At 42.5% G+C, this 11110-nt stretch overlaps 2 protein-coding genes across 2 annotated transcripts; both read right to left on the bottom strand.

Annotated features, from left to right (window-relative positions):
* Window positions 1–231: 231 nt before the first annotated feature.
* LOC107275340 (protein STRICTOSIDINE SYNTHASE-LIKE 10) lies at window positions 232–2140 on the bottom strand. Its single transcript, XM_015793705.3, has 3 exons — window positions 1842–2140; window positions 1223–1498; window positions 232–727 (listed from the first exon to the last, which is right to left on the bottom strand). The coding sequence occupies exons 1-3, from the start codon at window positions 2138–2140 to the stop codon at window positions 232–234; spliced, it is 1071 nt and encodes a 356-aa protein (XP_015649191.1).
* A 5502-nt stretch (window positions 2141–7642) lies between these two features.
* On the bottom strand, window positions 7643–9803 carry LOC4344787 (CRS2-associated factor 1, mitochondrial-like). Its single transcript, NM_001422448.1, has 5 exons — window positions 9223–9803; window positions 8992–9119; window positions 8605–8830; window positions 8401–8528; window positions 7643–8313 (listed from the first exon to the last, which is right to left on the bottom strand). The coding sequence occupies exons 1-5, from the start codon at window positions 9761–9763 to the stop codon at window positions 8050–8052; spliced, it is 1287 nt and encodes a 428-aa protein (NP_001409377.1). The 5' UTR covers window positions 9764–9803; the 3' UTR covers window positions 7643–8049.
* Between the last annotated feature and the right edge of the window lie 1307 nt (window positions 9804–11110).

Genomic DNA, 11110 nt, shown 5'->3' with positions numbered 1-11110 from the left:
GTGCATTCAGCGCCATGCTATTTGGCGCTGAGGTGTCTAAGTTCAGCGCTATACGATTTGGCGCTGAATAAAAGGATCATTTTTAAAATAAGTTTTGGCTACGGTTCATTTATAAAATTAGTTTTTGCAAAGAGTCAAATTGTCAAAATTTGTGTATATAGCTGTCTCTAAATAACACTGCTTTTGTTCCTCACACTAGGTAATTGACATGAAATATAGACATCTTTTTGTTCATTGCATTAGGCCAATGAAATCGAGTTCAACAGAGCCGAGCCACAATTTCCCGCCCCTCTCCACAACCTCACTGAGCGTCACACCCTTGGCAGCCGTCAGCTCCTCGACCTCGACGCCATCGCCGTCGAGCCGGACGCCGACGAGGTGCTTCGCCGGAGGAGCCACCGCCGCCGCCGCGGTGGCGTCGAGCCGCGCCTTCTCCTGGTTGAGCGCCACCCAGTATCCCCCATTGGCGTCTCGCCGGACGTTGTCGGGGTAACCCGGCAGGTCGGCGAGGAGCTCGTACTCGCCGGCGTTGGGCCCCTTGATCCAGTACCGGAACGCCTGGCACGGCACCGTGTGCGCCACCACGGCGTGGCTCCCGTCGCGGCTGACGGCCACGCCATTGGCGTACGGAAGCCCGGCCCTGAGCACGGTCACCCGCTTCGTCGCCGCGTCGTACTTTAGCAGCCGCGCCGTCGCATCGGCATTCATCATGATCTCGCTGTTAAACCTGCATCCACATGAACACACAACTCTTGTTAGTGAGATCATCAGGAAGTGGATTTTCATTCCTCGAGAGAATATCCCCTTATTTTACGTATACCACTAATTAAAGAAGTTATAAGAAAATTTAGAAACTTTTGATAAGATGGATCAATATGAGATATGTTACTATATAAACAAGTTCAAATTCAACATATATAATTGTAAAAAAAATAATGAATATTTTGACTACAAATATTATGTGTTATTTGCAATTAAATTTGTTATTTTTTTTACTTGTATAAATTAAATTTAAACTTGCACGATTGTGTGAAGTGATATATCTCATAATGATTATATCAATTTTTTTATAGAAAAAATAGTGGCTATTTGAATTACTTAAAAAACTTAGGGATGAAAACACTTTCCCAAAAGATCACGTTGTTGCTACGCATTGCATACACATTTGCATGTTGCAAAAATGATTTGATTTTAATTTGGATCGTGTTCTTTTGGTAATTACCGGCGTGGGTAGGTGGTGCTACTATCGGTGAAGTAGACATCACCGGTGGCCTGGTCGACGTCGATGCCATTGACGAAGTTGAACGGGACGCCGTCCGCGCCGGCGGCGAGCACCTCGGCCTCGCCGCCGCGCGGCCCGACACGCATCAGGCCCTTGTACGCGTCGGCGATGTAGAGGTCGCCCGTCCTGTCGTGGAACGCGAGCCCCAGCGGGCGCCCGCACATGCTCTCCGTCTCCTCCGCCGGCGCCACCGGCGTCGTGCACATCGGAATCTTCCTGCACGCACACGGTCGAACCATCAATGTCAATCGATCAAGAACGCGATGGAGTGGAGATTTTTCATTTTCTAGATTTTTTTATATTTTAATTTCATTAATAGACTTTTTGAAAAAAAATATTTTCAGAAACTAAACCTCCAGTGGCTCGCGTGGCAGCGTTGTTTTACCACGCCAGCTCCTCGTGACGTGACAAGGTTATATGGCCATGCCAGACGGGATGGCGGGATCAAAAGTTTATATTTAACAATACTTTTTGAAAAAATCTATTAATAAAATTGAAATTGAAAAAAATAAAAAAAAGTCTAAAAAAAATTGATGGAGTGAGGTGGTGTGTACTTTACCGGTAGTTTTCGTGGTGCGCGAAGGTGGTCCAGCCGGCGGCGGCGCCGCCCCAGCGGAGGACGCGGCCGTCGGAGACGCCGGTGTAGGGGCCATGGTTGGAGGAGTCGAAGGCGAGGCTCTCGGCGCCGGTGACGCCGTCGGGGAGCGGGAGGTGGAACGCGAACTGCGCGTGCGACGTCTTGACCTGCTGCGCGGCGGCGCACGGCGGCGCGGCGAGGAAGAAGGCAAGAAGCAGGCAGCCGACGAGCCGCAGCAGCGTGACCAACGTCGCCGGAAAACCTCGACGACGGCGAGCCATGGCTGATCAACGTTGATGGTTTCGATGGAGATCAGCACGCACGACAATCTGTACTGCTTTTATTGGGAGAGATCACACGGCCTAATTCTAATTCAAGTCGGTATACGACTGCACTTGTGTACAGCTCGATCGACTGGTGGCGAGTCCGATTGCTTCGACCGATTGATCCGGCCGCCAGAGTCGATTACGATTAGAATTTCGCCGGTCGCCGGCGCTGCGTTCCGACGACTAATTGACAACCCTTGCAATCAGATCTTTGTTGATTTTTCCTTTTTTTTTTCCTACCTTACTGTTATGTTAGGCTAGGTATATGTTTGAAGGCTTTCTTCCATGCATCCTTGAAGAGGTATATTATACCTTCTCACAATTTGAGAGATAAAAATAACTTGTTAAATTGATTAGAAAACAAGTTTTTATTAGCACCAGCAATACTTTTCTGGTCATTGTGAGGTATAGAGAGTATATGTATCTTATAGTGTTAGTCCGGAGGTAGAAATACGTACCTCTTAATTGGCACATTAATATCTATACACAAATTAGTGATGATATGTTGCATATGCATGTACCAGTGATGATACCTATCAGGTATCAATGGTGGTACAATAGATACGGGGATATGGATACATGTACGCGATATGGCAATACCAGAATATGTGGCATTTTTCAAAAGATAATACGGGATATGTTTATATATATGAATTAAATATAGAAATTATTTACTACAATCACCGTAGTTGATAGCTTCAAGTCCACTATGTTTAAAAAAAAGCTTTAAGCCCATTAACTGTGTATAACTAATAAGAGATTAAAACCAAGCCGCCAGTTGACAACAATCAAAAGAAAAATCCGTGGAATCAACGGTTGCTAGATGCAGTAGCACTTAGCTTCCAGTTCCTAAATCCATCGGATCTAATAAAAAGATAGTTCTTGTACTGAGAACATAATTAAGAAGGCAATTACACAGTCATGCAGATTCATTTTTATTTTTTTTAAAAAAAAAGGCATTGCAGATCAAGAATGGAAGGCTAGAAGAGGAGCAAAGGAAACAAACAACTTGATGGTGTTAGGGTTGTGTCTAGTGACCGGCGTCAAAGGGACTGTGTTGGGCAGCGGCGACCCTAGTCCCTTGGGCATGCCGGTGGAGGAGTTGCATCTAGCCTGTGGGTATATACTGCCATGCTGCCCCTAAAGATGGCATAGGGCAAGGAGATGTCGCACTGTGCACAACGATGGCGCGGGAAAGGTGATGTGCGGTTGTGCCCGATGGCGGCAACAACGCTGCAGCATGTGGAGTGCGTCGGTACACCACAAGATTTTTGAGGTCGACATTGGACGTATCAATGTTGTATTAGAACTTAGAAGTGTATCCAAATTATTTTATTTATTTGAATTAAAATCATAAAACTGATGATACATACGTATCTGATAGAGATACTAGACTTGAGGGACATATCCAGGTAATGTAGGCGATATGTAGTTACCAGTGATGATACTTATTAGTTATGATACTTTCGAGGATGGTACCATGATAGTACCTTCATAGTTTCAGTATCATGATATCACGTGGTATCATGATATCTAGTATGTAGCACTGTAGTTATTTGATATCTCAAGGTACCATTAAAGTATCATTAATAACTCAGGCAGGTAGGCCCAACTAGTGTGGAAACACGCACATCAAAAGCAGAAACAGAAGCTTTAATCAGGAGCGTGTGGAGAGAGAGAGAGGCGTGGACCCCATATGGATGCTTGGTAAAGGCGAATGTGGCCCTATGTTGGAAGAGGTCAGAGTCATGTGATGGGTGCTCGCACGAGTCCCATGTTGCATGGACGTCACGAATGGCATCCTATTTCAAGCATTTTTCTAACGAGAAATCTATAAGTAGTTGTAACCAGTTTGCAACTAGTTGGTAGTAAGTGATAAAAGGCTGCAGGGGTTTAGCCATTGCACCTGTGAATAAAGAAATAAGACAAGTTGTTTATTGTTCTAGAAATGCCCCGTAAATGTTTAAGGTGGCAGTAGACGAGGAAGAGAGCAAGCGGTTGAGACGACTCGTGAATAAGAAAATAAGATGGTTTGCCTATTAGTCTTGTGTTGGTCTCTGCATGTTTAAGGTGATAGTAGGTGTGAAAGAACAACAGGGGTTAAGTCATGTTACCCAAGAATAAAAAAAAAAAGAAGAGTAGCTTATTAGTATGCCAGTGGTCCTAACGTGTTTAAGCGAAGCATCTAAAGAGCCGATGAGAAAAATATAATTGAGCACATGTGTAGCGTGATATTACTTGGCTCCAACGAGGCCTTCTACTACCTATGCTCTATCAACATTTCCTATATAACGAGGAAGAGCAACACATTCTACCATACTCACCAATCTTCTCATAGATGCTTAGTTTCTCAATTACGCTCACTTTCTAAGCCACCTGCTTCTCGTCTTTGAGCCCACGGAACACTGGCACAACTGCTGTCTTGCCACCCTACGATTGGTTTGGTGCCTCCTCTTGCAATTCCTCTAATCGTGAGTAACCTCTTGTTTATCCTACTCATGCAAGACCATGTCCCGACATAGAACCTTAATTAGGGGGGGGGGCTCATTAGAGAAAACGAGGATATGGCTCCTCACACAAGCTTCCTGATGCAACCTTGGTGCTTGCAGTGGACATACATATTTTAGAACCAGTGTTACTAAACTCTCATAATCTAGGTATTCAAATAAATCCAACTTTTAGACAACTATCGGTAAGGTATTAATTCCTGATGCCACAATACTAATCACCGTGCATGCAACCATGAGGGAAATTGTCTCTAGGTACCATTTATAGGCTACACACCTACGTAATGGATCATTTCCGCTTTCAAACTGATAGATGGAGGCAATTCAAACCGGTGCTAATTAAATGTTTAGAAAATGGTATAACACCGTAATATGTGAATAATTATATTCCTTCCATTCATCACCATTCTATACTAAATATCCCTCATTTTAGAAACTACTGAAAAGCGAAACTACTGAAAAGTACAGTGAAGTGGACATTACAACTGGCATTCAACAAGTGCTCTACCCTTCAAGTGCCATATTTTAATCCGGCTTAAGGAAGGATATGTGGTCGCTTGTGTGTGATTAAATAAAAGGATTGCAATGGATTGTGTATATACAATTTTAATGATAACAACAAACACTATAAATGTAAAAGAAATTGAATTAGCATTGCATAAATGTAACTAAGATGTATTGGCAAAAAAAATTGACTAACAATATTGTGATAGCATAAAAATGTACATAGCACAGGGTGTTAATTTTTATTTTGCAAAGTGTCAATGACATTTTTGCCTGATATTGTGCTTATCTCATTTTTCTGCCAATACAATGTTAATTCCATTTCTTGTACACATATAGCATTAATCAATATGCATTATCATCAAAACTAAAAGAATATAACACATTGAGATTCTTTTATTTATTACATGCAAACGACCACATGTCCTTCCTTTGGCTGGATAAGCATATGTGGCATGCAACCCTAAGCCGAGCTCACGAGCCTGAGCTTTTTGTCCACCTAGTCACAGCAGGCCAATGAAATTTGTAAATTCCATTATAAATTGATGGTTTTCACTCCATATTTGTGAAGTGATCCATGGATAGTAGTGACACCAATGGTTTCTCATCGTGGCTCAGCTCTTGATACTTCTAAGTGATTTTAGTGGTTTCATCGTAGCATGTTAGGGGTTTATCCCACCACTAAGTGATCTTATTTTTATTTTCTTGGGTATATCGTGATATAGAAGACAGGATGTACAATATGTTCCTTTATAAAAAAAAACACAAGTAGTTGCAATCCCTTGAAAACTTGATGGCGGTAAATGAGAAACAACAGCACAAGTTAAGCCATGGCTCCCTTGAATAAAGAATAAGACGAGTTGCTATTTTTTTTTAAGTTGTACATATGTGTTGAAGATGATAGTAGGTAAGAGTGACAGGAGTTATGTTGTGCTTCTTGTGAATACAGAAATAAGATGAGTTGTTTGTTATTTTAGTTATCCCTACATGTTTAAGGTGGTAATAGGAAAGAGCAGCATGGGTTGGAGCGGTTCCAATGAATAAAGAAAGCATGGTTGTTTATTAGTCTAGTAGTGGTCCTTACATGTTTAAATGAAGGGCCCAACCACTACCCAAAAAAAATAGGCTTGAGCATATAGGTGGCGTTGACATTTCTTTTGGCTCCAATAAGACCTTCTTCTACTTGTGCTCTATCAGTATCCATTCCCTATATAAGGGGAAGGGTGATAAATTATGTGCATAGCCAACTGGCCCACCCAACTTCTCCTAGCTACTCAAGTATTCTTATGCATGTTGCCTCTGTGACCGTTTCTCATCTTCGAGCCCATGGATTCACCAAGACAACTACCGTCTTACCATCCCATCACTGGTACAGTGCCTCCCCTTGCGTCTCCCTGAGCCAAGGGAACCTCTTGTGAGAGAATACAATGATGTGTCTATACATGTGAACTTGCCAAGACAACTGTGGCGGTGCATGCATCTCCGTAAAATATAATAGAGAGGGAGAGGTACTTGCGATGGATTGATAAAGTAGGTGAATATCAAATAGCAATTCCCAATTCTTCATTCATTTGGTAAATACTTCATATACTTCTAAAATTTTATCATGCCTTTATTAAACCACTAACTGTCTTAGTGACGCGAAAGTACATAGACCTGGCATGTCTTACATTTATTATGTTAGTGGTATGATGCTTTTGAATAAAAGGTCCAACCACTAGAGCAATAAAGGTTACATTCAAGTGTATGCATGATGTGGAATCATTTAACACCGGTTGGGTTTCTAGTTATGTTATTAATAACCTTCTTTTCATAAGGACAGGGAACCATTAGCAATTTTTATTAGCAAGAAGATGTATATCTTCTTCTCTATCCATCTAGGAATAAAGGCAAGGTTGCTTCTTGCTGGAATGCTGGTTGAAGACTTGAAGATGGATAGACAAGAAGATTTGTGTTTTCCCATGCTTGGAACTCTTCTCCCCAAGACAAAGGACAGCTGATAGAACAAAATAAAAATATAAGAAATGTGATCTCTACACCCTCATTTTTATGAGAAAATTACTAGCACAATAATAAGAGAATGGTAAATTTAATGTAAATATGGCATTCGCTTGCTTTCTCAATCCCACGCAAGTGCCTCCCTTCTTTAAAATGGGAAATTAGATACTTACCATTTAATAGGGTGTGACCAAGAATTTCCCGTGTTGATAGAAGTTAATTTACTTAATATATTGCCACTTTGGTTAATTAATTTCGCCACATTTCACCTTCTCCAAGCTACGTCACCTTTTCTATTTCCCAAATTGCCCCCACATTGGCCTGGCCAACTAGCAGTGATGAAAGAACCGTTCTCACAAGTGAATCATGGCACTTCAGTTTATTAACTGCAATACTAAGATTTAAAAAAAATGCTACATAACTAAATTGACATTCAGACAGTGGAAAATAAACAAAAATCAAGAGAATCTCTATTGCCAGGAAATGCTGGATAGCACTGTTGTTCAATAGGCTTTACAAGATGTTCTTATAAAATGTCATATGAGAATTGTATATATTTTTGTTCAGAGCTCCATCGTGGCATCCTCTTGGTGTTAAGCCAAACAAGACCAATATCTCACTCTTCCAATTACCAACTGACTGGAGTCTCAAGCAAAACTGTTTCATGTGAATCTTCAATCCAAACCAACTAATGTCAGAAACTCAGAATATCGAGATGAACGAAGTTATTTAGCCATGGGTGACTAAAAACACGCTTGATCGTAGTCTCACATGAAATGTTCGCATGCCAACTTCTGAATATCTAGTGACAGTTTGTGAACTATATGAACTGCGGGTTCTGAATATCCGATTGATCTAATCAGAGTCTGCCTCAGAAATAGCTGATTTGTCATCTGGCATTTCATCAGAGCTACTCAACTGAGAGCACTCATCAGAAGCCCAGTCGCTTGATGCTTGTTCCTGATCACCGTTCTCGCTCTCAGCTCCTGCACTCTCTTCTTCGAGAACTGAAACAGATGTCTTCTGTGTATTATCCTGTATGGTTCCATTATAATCCTTTCCCCTCCAAACAATAATCTGCTCTTTGTCAAAAGAGACAATTATGCAAGGAACAAGGTCCTACAGCAAAACAGAAGGGAAGAAAATGCTCTGTTACGGATCGTCAAGGAAAATACACGCATTAATATATGCACATAATAAACTCACCCTGAGCTTGACTCCAATTTTCCGATAATCACTTTTTGGCAATCCTTTAGAATCTATCCGGACCAACTCATCAGTCAAAAAGGCATCCCGAACCATTGGAACAAGACTAGCGTAATACCCATTCTTGGCTGTGAAATAGCGCAGTTGTTAAGTCCTCTCTTCAACCCTACATATATGTAAGCGAAAAAGCGGTACAGCGTTTACCTAGCTTCGTCAAAACAGGAACATATAGGCCTTTCTTCCTCATTTCCTTTGTCTCCTCAACTGTCAGTCCTTCTATTGTTGTTTTAATTAGCCTCGGGTATACAGGTTCAGCTGGCTTCCACAGCATTAACGGAATAACAGGTCTTTTCTTTGGATTATAATGCCGTCCCCTGTACAATATCAACTGACCACCATGCCTGTGGATGATAAGGCCACCAGTTTTATCCTGAAAGAAGTGGGCACTACTCATCATGCTTTCTAATGGACAGAAATGTAACAATAAGCTAAAATCAAACAAAAGCTACTAAAATGGCATCAGTGTATTCACATTAGTACATGCAGGCAAAGATGATTCTTATTTATTAGACCCAACACAGATGAAGCTACCTCAAGCTGATGGCACACATTCTGCATATCAACCGTCGGCACGCCGAGGCATTTCACCCTGACCGCCTCGTCGTTCTTCCAGTGATTATGTATGTCATTTAGCATGTTGTGAGTGAGCCCATCTCTCCCTACAAAAATCACCACCCAATCGAATCATAATCATCATCACCACATCTTGAAATGGAGTAAAATTTACCAACTAAAAACAAGTACTCTTCTTTTTTTTTTTACCGAGATTGATCTGCTTCTTGGTGCGGCTCTTCTGGCACTTGCTAACCAAGAAGGCGCGCTCGGCGGGGGTGAGCGGCTCGCCGAGCACGCGCTCCCGCTCGCGGCGGCGCGCCTCCTCGAGCTCCCTCTCGGCGGCGGGGGCCGGGTCGTCGGCGTGGGCGTCGCGGAGCGTGGTGTCGACGGCGGGGGCGCAGAGGCCCGTCCATGGGCGGTCGAGGCGGCCGGGGCCAAACGGGGAGTACTTGGGCTCGCGGAGCCCGATGGGCTTGTCCCCCGGGGAGCTCTCGGTGTAGCTGAACCGGAAGTCGAAGGGGAGGTCGGAGCGCGCGGCGGGGCGGCCGCCGCGGTCCAGCGAGGAGGGTGGCCGGTAGGGGGGCTTCTTGGGGCGCCGCTTCTTGGCGCCGCCGTCGTCGGAGGCGGAGTGCGGGGTGAGGGAGGCGGGTGGCACGAAGCCGTAGCGGTCGAGGAGGCCGGAGAGGCGGCGGACGGAGGGGCGGCGCGGCGGGCGGGCGCGGCGGAGGAGGCCGGCGAGGAGGAGCATGGGGGGTGGATGGTGAAAGGGAGAAAAACCCTTTGCTTTCTCCTACCTCTGGCCGGTGGGTTTTTGGGTTTTTGTTGGGCTTTTTTGAATTTTGTAAGTCAAATGTTTCTCAATTCTTTGATCCATGAGAGGATTTGTTGTCATTTTGAAAGTAAGGCCTCGTTTAGTTCCAAAAACTTTTTTCCAAAAACGTCATATCGAATCTTGGGACACATGCAAAGAGTATTAAATATCGATAAAGAAAAAACTAATTGTACAGTTTGCATGAAAATCGCGAGACGAATCTTTTGAGCCTAATTAGTCCATGATTAGTCATATATGCTACAATAACTGACATGTGCTAATGATGGATTAATTAGGCTTAATAAATTCGTCTCGTGGTTTCCAGGCGAGTTATAGAATTAGTTTTTTCATTCATGTCCAAAAGCTCCTTTCGACGTCCGATGTGACAACCAAAAATTTTCTTTTCACAAACTAAACACACCCTAAAGCCATAATTTGGAACGTGAGAATTTGGCAGCTTGAGAAGTGCATTGTCTTATATACTATATCCATCCCAAAATATCCCAAAATATAGCAACTATTAACTATGAATCTGGACATACAGTTGTTCATATTCAGTAAAAAATGCTATATTTTAGGACTGAGGGAGTACTATTTTAATTGATAAAAAACCAGCACGTTTGAGACCTACTTCCTTCGTTTTAAAATAAACAAACTAATCCAGTACAATAAACAGCTATCTAGATTTATTGTATTAAACTTATGTTGATTTATTTTATGATGGAGGGAGTAAGAATTTGACAACTGAAAATCCACTGCGGATTCATGGTAGATATCCAACCGTGAACAAGTCTGTTTATGAACAGGACGTTTTATGTTGAGAAGCTATGTAACATATGCACCATAAAAAAAATATACGAACAAGACGAACCATTTGGTGTTCTCAAAAAAAAAAGAAAAAAAAAAGAAGAGAGACGAGCCATTTGGAGTTGCTGCACCCATGGCCGGAGCAAGTGAAGAAATAGGAAAATAGTTGAATTCAAACGGATTTATAAGTGCTAAATGGATGAACATATCTGAATGCTACTACATAGCTAGCCTAGAAGTCATCTTTCGTGATAGACACGGCGAAGGAAACAAGATTGCACAATCGACCCAAGAGAAAGAAATAAGTAATTTCTACCAAAGATTTCATCTGTATGCAGAAGGTACATTTGATTCAGAACTGGGTATCATTTGCAGTAAACACAATCATAATCAAATGTCCAAATAGAGTATACCAGTGAGGCCAACTGCATCATCCGAAAGTTCTGAACCTTTCAAAGAGGAGGCCAAAGTAATAAT

This window comes from Oryza sativa, chromosome 8 (assembly GCF_034140825.1).
Source record: "Oryza sativa Japonica Group chromosome 8, ASM3414082v1".
Classification (NCBI taxonomy): Eukaryota; Viridiplantae; Streptophyta; class Magnoliopsida; order Poales; family Poaceae; genus Oryza; species Oryza sativa.
The sequence above is the reverse complement of the archived record's forward strand: the minus strand, read 5'-3'. Positions and strand labels throughout refer to the sequence as shown.